General features: G+C 42.5%; 2 protein-coding genes across 2 annotated transcripts; both read left to right on the forward strand.

The window, feature by feature from the left end:
- Positions 1-797: 797 nt before the first annotated feature.
- On the forward strand, positions 798-6,095 carry LOC139337200 (long-chain fatty acid transport protein 2-like). The gene is made up of 10 exons (XM_070971687.1): positions 798-1,266; positions 1,878-2,087; positions 2,178-2,333; positions 2,875-2,999; positions 3,084-3,278; positions 3,361-3,451; positions 3,890-4,088; positions 4,170-4,267; positions 5,711-5,841; positions 5,919-6,095. The coding sequence occupies exons 1-10, from the start codon at positions 798-800 to the stop codon at positions 6,093-6,095; spliced, it is 1,851 nt and encodes a 616-aa protein (XP_070827788.1).
- A 1,727-nt stretch (positions 6,096-7,822) lies between these two features.
- LOC139337490 (long-chain fatty acid transport protein 2-like) lies at positions 7,823-15,117 on the forward strand. Its single transcript, XM_070972090.1, has 10 exons — positions 7,823-8,330; positions 9,862-10,071; positions 11,479-11,637; positions 11,757-11,881; positions 11,986-12,180; positions 12,837-12,927; positions 13,104-13,302; positions 13,414-13,511; positions 13,606-13,736; positions 14,737-15,117. Exons 1-10 carry the CDS (start codon positions 7,853-7,855, stop codon positions 14,911-14,913), a joined length of 1,863 nt encoding a protein of 620 aa, XP_070828191.1. The 5' UTR covers positions 7,823-7,852; the 3' UTR covers positions 14,914-15,117.
- Positions 15,118-18,318: the final 3,201 nt, after the last annotated feature.

The raw sequence follows: 18,318 nt of genomic DNA on the forward strand, positions 1-18,318 counted from the left end.
TTAAGAGCAGGCTGATGACCCCTCTCACCAACCCTCAGACTGACCAAAAGCGGAGGTACAATGACCTCCATTCCTGCACTCGGTCAGTCGTTGAGAGGACAATCAGTCTGCTGAAGGGACGGTGGCGCTGCCTGCACAGGACTGGCGTTCTGCTGCTCCGAGAAGATGTGCCGCACTGTGATGGCGTACGGCGTCCTCCACAATGTGGCACACCAGCACGACATACCACTGCCAGATTATCAATGTTTTTTACAAGTTTATTTTAATAAATCTTATTGCAAACTATAAAGGAATAATTCATTTGAGAGCTGAGCCTCTTCATTATATCCTGTTGTCCTTACTTAATGCTTTATAACAGAGATTACTTTTAGTGATATCTAATGGCATAAATATGACTACAAGTTAATACTGAATGCTTAGTTTAGGGGCCATCCGGTGAAAACAGACATCCTGTCAGCTGAACTAAAACCATCAACAGAAAATTAATTAACAATGCTGATAGTTGATTAATCGTTTTAGTCATTTTTTATGCTGTCAATCATTGCAAATCACGGATTCTGAACTGCGCTGGTAAACATTCAAAGTCCTGATGTGCTGTCAACGCTCCTCCTCCTCCTCCTCCTCCTCCTCCTCCTCGTCCTCGTCCTCCTCCTCCTCCTCCTCCTCCTCCTCCTCCTCCTCCTCCTTCTACTCCTCCTCCTCCTCCTCCTCCTCCTCATACCTTTTAGTCCCAACCATTTTGTCTTCACAGGTATAAAAGTTTCCCCCGTCAGTCACCTTCACGCTGCTGATTCATCATGCTCAACATGCTCGTCTGGATCGTGGTTTCAGCTCTGCTTTTTCTCGTCTTTTTATTCCGCCATCCTTACTTTGTTCAGGATGTCCAAAACATACTCAGTAACGTGCTAAACAGACGCCGTATGCTCAGATACCATCAGACCAACTACTTCATTGTGGACCGCTTCTTAGACGCAGTGAAGGCGCATCCGCACAAGCCGTTCCTCCTTTACAAAGATGAGACTTTTACCTACCAGGACGCCGATGAGCTCAGCAACAAAGCCGCAAGAGTGTTCCTGCAGAGCGGATGCGTCAAAGAGGGCGACACCGTAGCGTTGCTCCTCGGAAACGAGCCGATGTTTCTGTGGCTGTGGTTGGGTTTGGCCAAGATTGGATGCACCACTGCTCTTCTCAACTACAACATCAGATCCAGGTCCCTGTTACACTGCTTCAGCTGTAGCGGAGCCACAACTCTGGTCGCAGCTGAAGGTAAGAGGTTTGCGTGCAAGTCTGTGCTCTCCAGTGGTGGGAAGAAATACTGTAGAAGTACTGTACTGCAGATCTATTATAGATTTCATTATCTATTATTGTAGATTATTATAGTTTACTAGTTAAACTAATATTCGATGTTTAAGCAAACACATAAGATACAATTCATAGATATTGATGACACTACTAACAGTGTACTGACAATGCATCAGTAACAATAATCGCATAAAATATGATACATGTAGTACTCTGAATGGAATCCCTGAATCCCTTTTGCATAGCGAGTACTTTTAGTAAGTATTAGAAGCTTCCTGCTCATTTTGTTACTAATTCTTCTTTAGTTTAGTGAAATTGTGAATGCAGAACTTGTAATTGAGTATTTTTTATGCTTAGTACATCTGAATACCTCAATGTAATATATTCTGTGTTTGTTTGTATGTTTAATTGCTACAGCAAGAAAATAATTTGCCAAATTGGGATCAATAAAGAAGCAGTCTAAAGTCTAAAGTCTATTTTATAATGTAGCAATACACTGCCTCAGCTGCAGAGGAGCAACAACTTCAACCTTAAGTCTCTCAGTTACAGAGAAGTTTATTTGGTTTTATTTCCAGAGTTACAGGATGCTGTGGAAGAGGTCCTGCCCAGTCTGTTGGAGCAGCAGATATCTGTTTTCATCCTGGCTGACAGATGCAGAACTGCAGACATGAAGAGCTTCAAGGACAAAATGAGCCAGGCCTCCTCTGAGCCTGTATCCAAGGATTTAAGGTCACATTTAACCTTGCAGAGTCCTGCAGTCTACATCTACACATCAGGGACAACAGGTAAACTACTTGAAGTGTTAAAATGTTCAGGATTCAACAGTAAAACAGAGATTACCTGCAGTACATTTACCTGTGGCTTCTCTTCAACAGGTTTACCTAAAGCAGCAGTGGTCACTCATGCCAAACTGTGGAACCTCTCTTTGCTTCTGTCTGTAATGGGAGTGAAGGCCAAGGATGTGATTTATATTAGCCTCCCTCTCTATCACTCTGCTGGCTTAGTTGGATTCACCGCAGCCATTGAGAGGGGTACGCACACATTTACGTGTATATTTGATAAACTGAGACAAGTTTGAACAGCATCAGTGATTTTGAGAGAGAAGGCAAATCCAATGAAAAGACCAAATTTGAAAAAAGGCTTTGTGATTTATTGCGTTGAGGGGAAAGCTAAATAATCTCTTTAAACAGCTGGATGCTAGTTTTCAGCAAACAACACTAAAACAATAGTAAATTATGCATTTGTTGGGGACTATTTTCAGCTGCGGATTAATACACATTTGGTACTCTAGCGTGCTGATTTACAACCAGGAGTAACTTGGCCAGTTGTTACTTGACAACTAAAGAAGAAATTTTATTGAAGTCAATAAACAGCATACACATCCATGTATTTGTGTTTAGGACGAAAACAAGGTCCCAACAACAAAAGGCTTCGTCTGCACAGACAATATTTAGCAGTCGGATCAATTCAATGTAGAATTTGGTCTTTTCATAAATTTGTTGATGAAAAGAAAAATATTGAATATCGCCAGCCTTTTAAGATTGTCATTTGTCATCCTGTTGCTGTGTGTAGATATGACGGTGGCTTTGAGGAATAAATTTTCTGCATCTCAGTTCTGGGATGACTGCAGAAAATACAACGCCACTGTCATCCAGTACATAGGTGAAATTATGCGTTACCTCTGCAACACACCAGAGGTATGAAGCGCATGACACTGCAGTAACATTAATGCTGCTTTCACATTGAGGGTCAGCATAAATAAATATATTTTTCCCCGACAGAAACTCAATGATCGAAACCACAAAGTAAGACTCGCGGTGGGAAACGGGATCAGGCCAGAGGTTTGGAGGGAATTCACGAGCAGGTTTGGAGACATTCAGATCAGAGAGTTTTATGGAGCGACTGAAGGCAATATTGGTCTGTTGAACTACAGCGGTAAGATCGGCGCTGTTGGACGAGACACCTTCCTCAACAGGGTAGGAGTCCATGTTTCATTGCACATTATGAAGTAAAAGCTGTCACGCAGTGCACAATAGTTTTCTTTGTTTCACCCTGCAGATGTTTATTAAATACAGTCTGATCAAATTCGACGTCGATAAAGGAGAGCCTGTGAGGGATTCTGCTGGTTTCTGCATAAAGGTTGCCAAAGGTGTGTTGAAACCAGGGCTGTGGGTACTGCTGAGGATACAGAGGTCATGTCCCCCTTTTTTTTTTTTTTCAGTCCAGACCAAAGTGGTGGTGACCTTGCTGCCAGCATGGCTATTACATTGGAGAGTGATATTAGTGTTTCTAAAATCCTTGCCCAGTTTGTACTTTTAGCAAAGCGTTTGATGATTCTGTGCAGCAATAACAATCAGATCCATTTTCATACTGTCCTAATTCTGCACTAGTCACTGTTCTACCACACTGTCGCTTAACCATCATCAAACCCATCAAATGCTTTCACAATGCTGTGAAATGCCAAGATGTCGTCTCTACTCGAGGCATCTGCTGCACGGGGTCCCATAATAAGTACACTAGTGTCACAAGGGTCACCTTATGTTTAACTGCTCTCACCCATCACCTCTCCTGCATTAACTGTCCTCAGGCGAACCTGGACTTCTGGTATGTAAAATTTCAGCCCGTTCACCGTTTGCTGGCTATGCGAGAGACCTGCAGCAAACCGAGAAGAAGAAGCTGCGTGATGTCCACGAGAAAGGAGACGTGTACTACAACACAGGCGACCTGCTGAGAATCGACGAAGACAATTTCTTCTACTTTCAGGATCGAGTTGGAGACACTTTCAGGCGAGTTCAACTCTTGTTTCATTTCAAGCTTTAAAACCTGAGCATATTGATGACTGTGCACTTTTTTTTAATTGTAAATAGATGGAAAGGAGAGAACGTGGCTACAACTGAGGTGGCCGACATCCTCACACTGCTCGACTGCATTAAAGAAGCCAACGTGTATGGAGTTGAAGTGCCAGGTAATTTTCACTGGACATCTTCTTTTTGTCCTTTATTCTCACAGTTTTTGAGCAGAGACAGTGAGGTCTCTGTCAAGGCTGCAGCGTTAAGTTGTATGTGTACAAACCTCAGCCAGGATTACCAATGTAAGGTAATCTTTCCTAAAAATAGCTTAAATATTGACATTCATTATTTCCTCCCTAATAACATTTGTCATTGTCTCAAACTGATTTGCCACTCATTGACCATGGAACTTGTCCCAGTTTCTTAGTGGTATCTTCAGTCAGTGTCCCGGTCATAAACTTTGGTTGATATATTCAGCTTTACAAGAAGATAAGGACCGCTTGAATGTTTTATTAGATTTCGTCCCTGTGAGAACAAAACAGGGAGGCATTAAGTTTATGTTTTTTGACGTGTTTGTAGTGAATTTACAACACCTGTCCACAGGAGGCTTATTTTAAGAGTTAAAATAGAAAGAAGAAAAGAAAAAAGAATTAAACTAAACAACTGAAGAGAAAATCAAAATATAATACAGGTACAAATATAATACAGGTATAAAAATACAATAAAAATGCAAGTGTGTCTATAGAAATGTATTAAGCGTGAGAACAGATTTAACACGTCTCTTGACAACATTAAAGATGTGTTGCATTTTCACCTCAGTGGGTGGACAAAGTTCTGCTCCTTGTCCAGAAGAGGTTTTTGCATGTTGCGGTACAACTGTTAGCGTTTCATGTCCTGCTTCTGGTGCTGGGGCTGTGTGTCCTTTGTTAGCTTAGATTAAGTGTTGTGGTTGTTGGTCTTTATGTAAATAAATCTAATAGATTTGGTGGATTTAACAGTGTCTGGTTGTGGTTGAGTTGGATCAGTGGTGGAGCATTGCTTGCCCTGTAAAGCCGCCTAAGGGTGGGAGGAAAAAACTCAACGAAAACACTGAAAGCTAACGCTAAACTGCGTTTGGATTGGCAGAACAATAGCTCCAACATCTGACCAAACCTTGGTGAAGATACTGTGTGAGGTGATAGAACAGGTGCACACTGCTGCTCTGGAAACAGGAAGTCACTTCTTGTAGTTTGTCCTGCTTTCTAACACAGTCAATAGGTGTAACAGCAGCATTGGCTGGGCGTATCGCTATGTCTGATGTCCATTCTGCATATAACTCAGAAATAAAGATGCTCTTTACTCCAGAACTTGCCTGAGAATAGTCACATTTTTAAGTTCTCTTCAGGATCGTTGTCTTCAGTGATGGTTGTCTGTGCATCGATGGATACACTGCAGACAGGAACTGCTAACATCTAATTCAGCATACTTTTAATGGTGCCAAATCACCAAAATGTGAGCCTACATTTCCCCTAATGCACTGATGCTGCGTGCATCTTTCAACAGACCCTGTGTGCTTGGTGGCAGTCGCATCTATTCTGTGCCCACAGCTTCTAATGCAGGCTGTCTGTTCTGTTCTGCAGGGCTGGAGGGGAGAGCTGGAATGGCTGCCATCACTTTAAGTGAAGGACAGAGATTTGACTCTGCAGGCGTCTTTGAACACGTTGAAAAATTCCTGCCATCCTACGCAAAGCCACGTTTTCTGAGGATTCAGGTAGGTAACGTTTTGACAGTTTCAGCCTTTGTGTTGGCCTCCCCTGTAATAATTCACCGTCCTGCGGTTGGTTACAGACTTCCTTAGACGTTACAGGCACATTCAAGCATTTGAAGACGAAGCTGGTGGAGGAGGGCTTCAACCCAAATCAAGTAACGGACCCACTCTACTTTCTGGATGAAAAAGGGAAGACTTACATCCCGCTGACGCTGGACATATTCAATTCAGTTACATCAGGGAAGATCAAAATATAAAGTGCCTTTTGTTTCCTGTATTTGGTTTTAGTGTGTTAATTAGCTAAAGCTGGTGATAAAGTTGGCTTGTAAACCTACTCATGGCCAACATTTTGACATGAAATAGCAGGAAAAGCACAGGTGTAATCAATAACATTAATAATGGATGCACGTCTAGTTTAACTGGTGTCAGGGGCCTTCCACTGCTAACAAGGCTTTATGGAACAGAGCTACCGTTAACAATATTAATTACACATGCACTCTTTCAAATGTTAATTTCAATCTAAAAACAATAAATTGTTCAGCTGTAATGTGGTCTGCACTGATCCTTTTTTTTTTTCTTCAGAAAATCAGCCAACTTACTTTGAAGTTGGCCTCTCTCTCTAACTGAACCTAAATGACAAACAGCTGCAAAGATTCCTTGTGTTTGGTTTAGGCTTGATGGTGGTGGAGCTTCAGTCCAAAGTGAAATCCAACGGATTCTAAATCATTTTTGCACAGACATTTATGATGGTCTGTATTGTCATGTGGCACCACCAGCAGGTTAAAATGTGCACCTGTGAGTTAAAAAAGAGATTCCTAAAGGCAGGAGACATGGAGGAGCTCAAACTTACTGAGAGAAATGACAACACTTCCATCATTATTCCACAGGGTTCATCTACGTGAGTTAAGAAAGAGTTAACAAATGAACACACTGAGTCACATTTGTAGTGAGATTATTTCAAGGTGTTCTCATAAACCATGGTGTAGATATCATACAGCCTTTAATAAGGTGCCTGCTGAAGAATTGTGTTTCACACCCAAAGGAACAGTCACACAGTGATTGTCAAACCTTTTCTGTCATGCCCTCCTCCATAGGCCAAACACATGACCCTGACACACTTTTTATCTGTTGTTATCGATGATTCAGGAAAACTAATGAGAAAGGATCCAAGCTGAATATTAGTGAAATGAAGGTCAGCGTGATAGCTTCAACAAGCTCGTGTTTATTTTCCTCCCATAAATCTTTTTCATTCAGCTTTGTTTTACTCCATATTTACCCCACACCCTGCTGCAGTGGCTCTATGGTCTCCAGTGAAGGGTCTCTTGAAAAAAGTACTCAAAACGATTAATCGGTTGTCGGAATTGTTGGTGATTCATTTAATAATTGACAGCTAATTGATTAATAAATTAATCATTGCACCCCCATAACCAGCAGACAGGCTGCGCTCAGTGCAAACAGTGTACGCCCCCTAATCCGACCATGTGGCAGATTCAGGACGGGGGTTGCCATGTGCGTGATTTTGTGTAGCGGTTTACTTGTGTCATTAATGCGCGCCTATTTATGTCTATTTATGCCCCTATTTATGTCATTTGAAAGAAAGAAAGAAAGAAAGAAAGAAAGAAAGAAAGAAAGAAAGAAAGAAAGAAAGAAAGAAAGAAAGAAAGGGCCTCAACCTGCAGGGGTCGCAGCTTTACATGCAGCGCTTCTCCCTTCATGTTTGTCACTTTATTTCATCACTTTTCTCACAGTTTCATGTCGCAAAACAGTTTATAGCATTACAGGAGAATAACTCGCATGTGTGCAGAGACGGTGGGGAATGGGTGCAGGCTGGACGCGGAGACACCGGACCTGGCAACTGGGAAACATTCCGGAATGAAGGAGGCGTCGACGGGTCGGAGCTGAGCCCGCCCCGAGCTGAGGGGGTGAACTTTGTCACAAATACCCCCAAGTTGCGTTATTTCTCCCCCCTCGGACTTCCACTGACAGATGTGTCCAATTTTATGCGCTCTGCAAAATGTACATGTGGTTCACCGTCTTCGCCGGACTGGCCCTTCTGTCCCTGCCCTTCCTCAAAACCCTCTTCCCTCACATAGGCGAGGACAGCGTCTACATCCTGCGGAGCGTTAAACTCGGCATTAGGCTCCTGAAGTACAAGAAAAGCAAACCTTTCTACAGCATCGTGGACTGCTTCTTGGATGCCGCCAAGGCGCATCCCCGTAAGACCTTTCTGCACTTCGAGGGTCGAGAATATTCTTATGGCGAAGTTGACAAGCAGAGCAACAAGGTGGCCCGGGCTCTGCAGGCTGAAGCCCGGCTGAAGGAGGGGGACCCGGTCGCTCTGTTCCTGGCCAACGAGCCCAGTTTCGTGTGGATCTGGCTCGGTTTGGCCAAGCTGGGCTGCCCGGCCGCCCTGCTCAACTATAACATCAGATCCAAGTCTCTGCTGCATTGTTTCTCCTGCTGCGGGGCCAAAGTGATCATCGTCTCTGCAGGTAAGACAGAGGAGGAAGGGTCTTCTCCAGCCCCCTGTCCCTTTCCTGTCGCCCATCATTGCTGCATGAGCACGCTTCTCGTCCACAGAGGAGCAAAGTACAGTTCAGAGTTTCTGGCACTGCAGGGGTGGAAAGCACAGTTACTGAGTACATAGGTACTTGTACTTTACTTGAATATTTCTAATTGTACTTTCACTCCACTAGACTTATTTGACAGTTACTTTTAAAATACAGCGTTTTTAGAGATTAATGGCTCCCAAGCTTTTTGGTTTGTGGCTTCTTCCTAAAAAGCACCATCTAGTTGGGACCCCTCCACGTTTCAGATGTCTGTCAATCCTTATCAGCTCCATCAAAGAGACCTTCCCCCTCTTAAGTGTCCGAGGCCCAGAGAGGTGAAATTCTTCAGTATTTCACAATGAACAAACATTAGAGATAAAGCGAACACAAATGTGTGCAACAGAACATTTTTTTTCTACCACTTCAATCATCTCACGATCACCACTGAACTGAACTACCAACAGAATGTAAAGTAGTTAAAACTTCCAAAACCAGCTCAACCATCTGTAACATTATACTTGCTTGCTTTTCTGCTTACTGCATGCATCAGTATTCATGATGTAATAAAAAAAAGTACTTTTAAATTTGAGACTTTAAGTACTTTTTGCTGATAATACTTCTGTTCTTTTACTTCAGAATCATTTTAAATAAAACTTATAGAACTGTAATGGAGTATTTTAACATTGTTTTATTGGGACTTCTACTTAAGTAAATCTGAATACTTCTTCCACTACTGGATGGATATTTGTTGGTTAGCTACAGTCACCTGGCAGCTGTGTTAACGGTGCAGGTGAGTGTTTCAAAATGCAGTTTACATACAAATCACTTGATAAGCTAAGAACACAAGGCATTGGCATCAGGGCCGGGGTGACCTGTGACTGTACATGGTAGTTTCATTATATTTCAACTGGTGCAACAGAAACAAACCAGTCCTACAATTCTGCATCAGCATTTAAAATTATTAATGAATGTAGTTCATTTCTCTGAGACATATTAACAAATATACATATGTAATCTGTATAATCATCTGTTCTGTTGAGTCCTCTGTTTTAAACCACAGCAGTGTGATTTGAAAGCAGTGAACATTTCTAAGAATATAGACCAGAGAAGAAATGTTTGCCAGTACAGATTCGTATAACGTCAGTCTCTCACAACCATTGTTATCAGGAATAAAGGTTTAATCCCTTGTTTTCTCACATGGTTTCAGTCGCTGTGCTCTGCATTCAGTCCTGATTAGTTCATCTTGAGTAACAAACAGAAGGAGCATTGCACTCTGAAAGCTTTTTCTTGGTACTGCGATTATGATGCTAGAGTTTCACTACTGAGAAGCGCATACATTTGGACTGAAGTGGCTGCACCATGTGCTCATATCCCAGTGGGACCTGAGGTAACATGGCACAGGCCTGCATGTGCTGCATTGCGCAACACAGCTCTCTGACATTGTGTGGAGCTGAATGCCTCTCTGTATTTGCAGAGCTGCAGGACGCTGTGGAGGAGGTTTTACCGACGCTGAGAGAGCAGGGTATCAGTGTGTACCTCCTTTCAGAGGCCTGCGACATCCAGGGCATCAACACTTTGTCTGAAAAGATCTCCCAGGCCTCAGATGAGCCGCTGTCCCTGGACCTGAGGGCCAACGTCAACATCAGGAGCACCGCTCTGTACATCTACACATCAGGCACCACAGGTATGTTGTGGAAATTCTCTGCTGCTGGTGAAGAATGAAAAAGAGACTTATGCTGACTGACAAGGTTTTTATTTTCTTTGCAAAGAAAAGGTCAGACATCACACAAGCAGTAAAATGAAGAAAAGACCCCAAACATGTGGAGAGCTAAACATTTATACCTGAGGAATGCCCCCTACTCAAGGGTGTGTTTTCACACCCTCTGGTCTGCTGTAGGTATCGGTGCCGACCCCCTAGGGTGTGGTTCACACCAGCATCCTGCAGGGTTTTGTATGTAGGCGTTAAGAGGTCTAGACATCACAATTTAAAACACAAAAGGACCTGATATCCTGGCGAGAAAATAGGAGCTGGGGTATCTCAAGGAGATGAGGTACGAGGAACTGAAATGACAATTACAGGTACACCAGGAAACAACTCCAAAAGTAAAAATCTACACTGACAGCCATGGAAGACGCGTTTAACTGTCAGGTTATTAGGTACAACTAGCTGTAAAGGTGGCTGTAAAATGTTTTTGTTTTATAATGCTTAAAGGTCGTCAGACGTGTGAGAACTGACTGCTGTATTAACTATGTTTTATTCTTGATTCATTTGTTTTTTTGGTCACTTTGTTGCAGTGCACCAAGCTGTAAACATTAACATACAGTATGACCACTGTATAAAGGATGGTAACAGTTATTTATTTAAATGTCCAGCAGACAAGGAATAACATAAGCATTTTCATTTCTGGCCACCTGCACCAGTTCCTGATGAAGGTTTGTGGTTGTTTAGCGGCTAAATGCTCCCCTGTGTTCACCAGCTTGTTGCTAACTTTGTCTGCAGTTTGGTGCAGGCAGCGTGCAGCAGGTTTATCAGGTTTTATCTGCTGCATTTGAAAAGAGTGCTGATGACACAGTGAAGTTGCAGGGCATAAAAACAGAACAGAACCTGACTTCATCGAGTTAGATGTGAAAATACTCTGCTTCTATACGCGGCTGATGGCTGAACTTCCTCTCGTTCCTCTCGTCTTCATCGTTCCTCATCGTTCCGTCAGAGTCCAGGTTGGAGTCGATGTAAATCACCTCAGTACAGTTTTCCCTGTTGTCAAACTGGCCTCTGTCGGTCGGCTTTGTTTGATCCCAAACGGGCCATTTTCACCAGGAGGCTGCTGATCATCTCTGGCTGATCTACTCTGAGTTTTAGCCACTAGCTGCACAGCTAACTGTGCTAACTAGCTATCTGAAGCTCATATCCATAGATGGCTACAGCAAAGAATATACTGAGCAGCTGTTAGCAGTTACTCTGGTGATAAGATGCCTCCCAATTTGTTTGGAGTGATCTTCAACAGGAAGCCAGTTCTTACACATTGCACCTTTAAAACACCGTACACCGCATAAGAACCTGCCATGATTTATCCTCCTTTGACTTCGGAAGGTTTGCCTAAAGCAGCTGTTATCACCCACGAGAGGGTTTGGGCCGCCTCCTTCATCCAGGCGGCATGTGGAGTCACATCAGAGGACATCTTCTACATCAACCTGCCTCTCTATCACAGTGCAGGCTTCCTCATCGGGATGGTCGGAGCCATCGAGAGAGGTAATGACCTGCTTAATCCTCTCATGATTTACAGAACAAAGGGATTTACAGCCTAGCTTGGGCACTCAAGATGTATAAGTTTACTCAAAATAAAGGCTGTGCTATGATGTTGATTGCAGGTATGAGCATTTTTCTGAGGAGAAAGTTCTCCGCCTCGCAGTTCTGGGACGACTGCAGGAAGTATAACGTGACAGTGATGCAGTACATTGGTGAAACAATGCGCTACCTCTGCAACACTCCCCAGGTAAGAAGCATCCTGACCAGCTTCAGGATAAATCAGTGAGTCTTGTTCCAATAGAACACATGAAACTGCACGTCTCTGTTTTGAGTCGATGTCGCTCTTTGCAGAAAGATAACGACAAGAACCACAGAGTGAGGATTGCCATTGGCAATGGGGTCCGAACGGACATTTGGTCAGAGTTTCTGAAACGCTTTGGGGACATTCAAGTCAGAGAGCTGTATGCCGCCACGGAGGGAAACATCGGCTTCATCAATTACACGTCCAAAGTCGGTGCAGTGGGGCGAGTCAATTTTGTCCACAGGGTGAGTCGAGGATCAGATCAGCATTTTTAGCCACGAATGCAGCAGAGGTGGCGAGGTCAGTCTGCCAATCAAACGCTTTGGTCCAGACTGAAATGTCAATATCAAACTACTGCACAAACTGTCTTAAGGTTTCGTGCACACATTTGTGGTTTCCAGAGGATGAACCCAAAGACTTCAGTGATCCTCTGACTTTTCCTCTGGTGCCACCATGAGGTTGAAATCTTAGTTTTTTGGGAAACTATTTGACAGATTACCATAAAATTTAGCACAGACATTTAAGCCCCCCTCAAGATTAAATGTAATAGAGTTTGTGTTCCTCTAGCGCCATCATCAGGTCAAATTTTCAATTTTCCCCAAACTTAGCTTGATGACCAAACACCCTTAAAACTAATGACACTCGTATCAGCTGCAGCTACCAAGCAAATGCTAGCATGCTAACACACTAAGCTTTGAACATGGTAAATTTACTTGCTAAACATTAGAATGTTCACATTGTCATTGCACGGATGTTAGCGTGCCGATGTTAGCATTTTGCTCAAACCTGTGTCTAAGTACAGCCTCACAGAGCTGCTAGCGTGGCTTTAAACTCATCAACTGTAGGCTGATAAAATACAAGACCTCATGTAACTGGTGGATGTTTTCTTTCTTCTCTTTAGTTTTTCTTCCCGTACACTTTGATCAAGTTTGACATAGAGAAGGAGAAGCCGGTCAGGAACTCTGAGGGCCTCTGCATCGAGGCAGCCAGTGGTGAGTCAGTTTTACAGGTGGAAACATACCTGTGGAATACCTGTGCTTTCTCTTTGTGCCTGAACTGATGTTTTAAATGGTTGGGCTTTGGATTGTTGGTCTGGCTGAACCAGACACTTGAAGGCGTCACCTTGATTGAAACTGTGATGGACATGTTTCATGCGTCCTTTTGTCAGGTGAGACGGGACTTCTGGTGGGACGGGTCACTCAGAGGTCTCCCTTTGTTGGATACGCTGGCAGCCAGCAACAGACGGAGAAGAAGAGGCTTCGTGACGTGCTGAAAAAAGGCGACTTGTACTTCAACACTGGAGATTTGCTTCGATTTGATCACGAAAACTTTGTCTACTTTCAGGATCGAGTTGGCGACACTTTTAGGTGAGTTGTGATTCATTTCGTGTTGAACTGGCTTTTTTTGAGGTTATGTTTTCAGCTTTTACATGCACAAGATTTTCATTTGACTTGCTGTTTGTTGGCTTGTTGTTGCAGATGGAAAGGAGAGAACGTGGCCACGTCGGAGGTTGCAGACATCCTCACAATGGCTCATTGCATTTTGGAGGCAAATGTCTATGGTGTTAAAGTTGAAGGTAAACACGCAGATCTCACAGTAACGGATGAGGAAGGTGAACTCTGTGCTTTTTTCATATTTTCAGCCTGTATTTAACTGAATGGTCTGATTAGGCCAGGAGGGCCGGATCGGCATGGCTGCTGTCATTTTGAGGGAGGGAGAAGATTTTGACTGTTCGGACACCTACGATAAGGTCGTCAACTACCTGCCAGCTTACGCAAGACCTCGGTTCATCAGGATTCAGGTAAAGAAAGAAGTTGCGTTGTGCACCTGCGGCCTTGTGTCAGGTGGAACATGAGATTTGAGGCTATTGCTGCACGAAGGATTCTCTTTAATCCACTGTGGCTCGGACTGCATCTCATTTGTGCACCGGTTAACCTCTTTGCTTAGTTCAGGTGGCCTTCGAGTAAAATTCCACTGTAATCTTTGATTGTTGTGTGATAGACTGTTTTTAGAAAGACACTCGTGCTGAAGGGATGCACCTCCCTGTGCATCCTTTTTCGACATTTACTCAACTGAAAACAGTACAAAGATTTTCAGACCTGAAAATCTCAGACCTGATCTCAGACCAGATCCTGATCCTGATTCTGAAGCTGTACGAACACAGCAGTGATTCAGAGTTTTATGCCCTGGATTTTGCCTCTCAGGCCACCCCACCTACTTGGCTGGGGCTTTGGGCCCATCCGAAATTCCTAAATACTGCGTGAGGTGCATGTCCTGTTTCCTGTGAATATTTCAGTATGCAAACACTGGACACTACGCTGCACAATTATCCCACAATGCAAGGCGGCATTGATGACAACGATGGCGAGACACAACATATGAAAAACTGTTGGTATAACATTAGTTGCTTACATTTTCCAGTAATTTAAGAATTATTTGCAGATGAAGATGCCTGCAAGAGTTTCTTCTCATATATCTTCTTATGATCCATTTCAAGGGGACTCATTGCACAGTGACATCTCTGTGTGTAACTGACTTGGATCATTTCATGTCGGTTTACGTGAGGTCATGAGGAATTGCTGTGGCGTTACAAATTGAGTCTGCTGCTTGTGACTCAATGAATGTAGCAGAAACAGAAGTTTTAAGGGCACTGAGGGAAGAAATGTGGATCTGTGTCATCTGGTCCAATCCAGTCATTATGATCTGAGTCTGCGGTGCGTTCCTCGTGAGTCGTCCTTCTGTTTGCTGCAGGAGGCAAATTAGACAGAAAATCCATCTGAAACTCACACTCTGTTTTGCAGCCCTGCCTGGAGATGACGGGGACGTTCAAGATGAAGAAAGTGAGGCTGGTGGAGGAGGGATTCAACCCAGCTCACATCAAAGATTCTTTGTACTTTTTAGATCCAGAGAAAAAGATGTACGTTCCGCTGACCGAGGAGATCCACAGAGCCGTCGCCTCCAGGGAAATAAAACTCTAACAGAGACACTTGAAGCGGACAACACGCTTGTCGACAAAGCAGCAGCTTATTCATGGACTTTTTAACATTCACCTAATCTCAGGACAACCAGACTGACTTCACAACACGTTTAAAGAGGCGTCTTTTTTTGTTTTTTTAATTAACACAACTGCTGTGCATCTCTGCAGTTTTTGTATTCCAGTATGTGATATACAGGGATGTCTCACTGCCACTGTTGTGCTTTTCATATTTAAACCTCTGTGATTTTTTTGATTGGCCAGATGAATTGTGGCATTTTAAATTTTCATTTTTAACCAAAGTTTCTATTATCATAAGCCTTTTTATTTTGGATTAGACTGAAGATGTAAGATTTTTAAAAAAAATCTTGTTAAGTCTCATTTTATGACTTGTGGGTTTATGACTGAACATTTGCACAGATGTCCTGTACAGCATGTCCCTGCTTTATCAGCTTGTGTGTACTAAAAGCTCATACTGTGCCATGTAACTAAGTGAAGGAGTGAGTGCTCTGTTGTTTAACTAGCAGCCCCCACAATGTCTCGTAAGCACATTTATGAGCAGAGCAACTTTCTGCCTCTGGTGCAGTGACTGACCGACACGACCTTTGACATGAAGTGATACTCAGACTTTGTCACAAGCTTGTGACTAACAGGGCAACAACGTCAGATCTGCTCTTTCATCCATCCAGATGTGTTTTTGTTGCTTGTCCTTCACTTGAATGTTTGACTTTGACCGTGCAGAATGTTACATGTGCAGATTTTGACTCTGGAAGACTGAACTTTTATTTGCTGATGAGTTTTTCTGTGTTTACCTTGAATCTCAGTTTAACGTGTGCAGGTATGTGCATGTTTTTGTGGCATCACAACTAGGCAGGAAGCCATTCATGGTCAATAATTGTACCCAATAATTGTACCCAATAATTGTAAGTGTGGTGTTGACACTGTACTGACACATTTACTGAGAATGGACTTTTCAGGCAAGTAGGAGACATCTTGTGTCTGGTTAAAACTTTCAAGATTAAAAATATTTTCATATTCATAAAGTTCAGATTTTTGGATTTGGGAGGGAGATGGCGAAGATGTGATATTAAGAATTATTAACCAGGTTTTTTTTTGGATGAACACATTAGTCAAGTTATTTAGAGGACCAGTGTGCAGGATTTAAGGAGATGTATTAACAGAAATCAAATGTGTACAGTAGCCCAGAATGGACAAACCAAACACAGGCTCTTTTGTATTTTTATGTGACCTGAAGGCCACCATAGGTTCTCCCATAGGAAAAGGACAGGTGAGGCAAGAGGTACTCGGTTGGTTGCAATCTGCAACTTCACCACTAGATGCCACTAAATCCTACACACTGGCCCTTTAAAGTCAAGTATCTTCAGACGCTCAGTTGCCAGTTTATTAGGTACATCTAACATTATGGAACGCACGATAACTAAATTATATCATCTATCAATGATCAATGAATGATGATGATTAGACTTCAATAAAATTAAGAAAATTCTTGTATAGATTTTTGATTTAGCTTTTTACTGCTGATCATTTTGCTTGTGATGCTGTTGAATTGTATTGCATTATCCTGACAGGTGTTTCTGTTATTTTGTCCACTCCATTTACCACAAGCTGCAGCATCCAGAATGAGCATAACGTTCGACACCTCTTGAAAACACAAACTGAACATCATAATATTCGGGATGGTGGAGGTCTGGAGGACTGCAGGACTGTTGTATCTGACAGTAATACTTTAGGTCAGTGTAGCTAAAAACTGGCAACTGAGTGTGGGTCTTAAAAAAATGTCTGGAGGGCACATTTTTAGAAAAAAGGGAACTAATGTCTGACTTCATACAGCCAGTGAACCAGAGGTCAGATCGAGAAAAACAGCAGCAGGAAATTCATTTTTAAGGAACATCAAAATGCAGTTGGCGTTAGAAAAGGACAAATGCCTCCAACTCTGTTCATCTTTATGAAGACTGTCTGTGCTGGATTTTTACTGTATGCATGCAGAATAATCCAGCTGACTACTCAGTGTACTGGTTCTACATGAGGGACGCAGCTGCGGATGGCAGAAAACTGGGATCGAGCATTTCATACGACACAAACGCCAACTTCACGAGTTGCAGAGGACTCCTCAGAGCCGTTCGGCAGAAAACAGTCTGGGTGTGTCAACATGTCAAACATCTGGAAGTTTAGACCAACACACGAATCCAAGAAGCATGTACTTTAAAAATGAATTTATTTATTAATACAGTGGTATACTTAGAAATGTGTCGCAAAGGAAAAGAAAAATTGAACCGAAGAAAAAAATAAATAAAAAGAATGTCAGCCACACGGGAAAAGAAATTAGTGTCGGGTTGAAGCAGTGTTATCATATCAAAAGAAAACAGTACTGATGTGCCATAATAAATTGTCTATTAGTACAAAAATACATTTCAGGGCACACAATACAGCATCCAGTATCACAAATAAAGGAAGGGACCACTCTTCACAGCAGACCCCCTCAAGCACATCTTTTAAAATCATTTAAACCAAGCACTTCTCTATTTTGTAAATAAGAATAAAAAGTTTTCTGACTGTTAAAAATGCCTTAAGTAGTGTGTGTATATGTTGGTAGAAAAGTCGGACTTATTACTGCTTATGTCAGTTCCAAGGCTCAGGGGTATAACCAGAATACAAACATAACCAATGTAACCGCTTCCTCTTTTTTAACAAACGTTTTCTCTTTTATACAAAATAACAAAGATGTACAAAAGTTCATTTACAGAGAACCAAGGCCATATACTAGCAATATGTACAGCCACAATTTAAACATCTTCTAGCTTTTTTGTATTTCCTCAGACTTCATATGCATAGCAGTAAAAGAAAGCATACCTTTTCATCAGCCTCAATTATTCCCGTGTGCTAAATCCAAGTTCACTGTTTATGAGAAAATGCAGAGACAACTTTTTCTTCCGTAGTGATCGCTATAACTGAAGGATCCGATGTTTTAAGGTTTCACTGAAAAGTTAATATGCAGATAAGGCATCACTGCTTGCAGTGTACGATGGGATTTTCATGTGTTGAACTTAGTAGTAGCAGGCTTCTGGACCTGAGTCATAGCACATGCATAGATCTCTAGACAGCAGGAGTTTGTAAAATCAAGTCAGTATATTTATCTACGGTAAAACGTTGCTACAAAACATCAGTTTTAAAGAGAGAGGGAGCCGCCTCGGAACAACCGGGCGTCTCAGACTAATACTTAACCACCATTTCTTCTTCTTCTTTTTTCATCTTTAGGATTCCTACGTGTTCCTTTGTGAGTCAGGCTCAGCATTTCTCAAGTCCTCGGAGATCCTTCGTGAGTGAAACGCATGACCAAAGGACTCACAAACAAAAGTTTTGCATATACCAACTTTGCTGTTTGTGAGTG

The sequence above is a fragment of the Chaetodon trifascialis genome, chromosome 10 (genome assembly GCF_039877785.1).
Source record: "Chaetodon trifascialis isolate fChaTrf1 chromosome 10, fChaTrf1.hap1, whole genome shotgun sequence".
In the NCBI taxonomy this organism is placed as follows: domain Eukaryota; kingdom Metazoa; phylum Chordata; class Actinopteri; order Chaetodontiformes; family Chaetodontidae; genus Chaetodon; species Chaetodon trifascialis.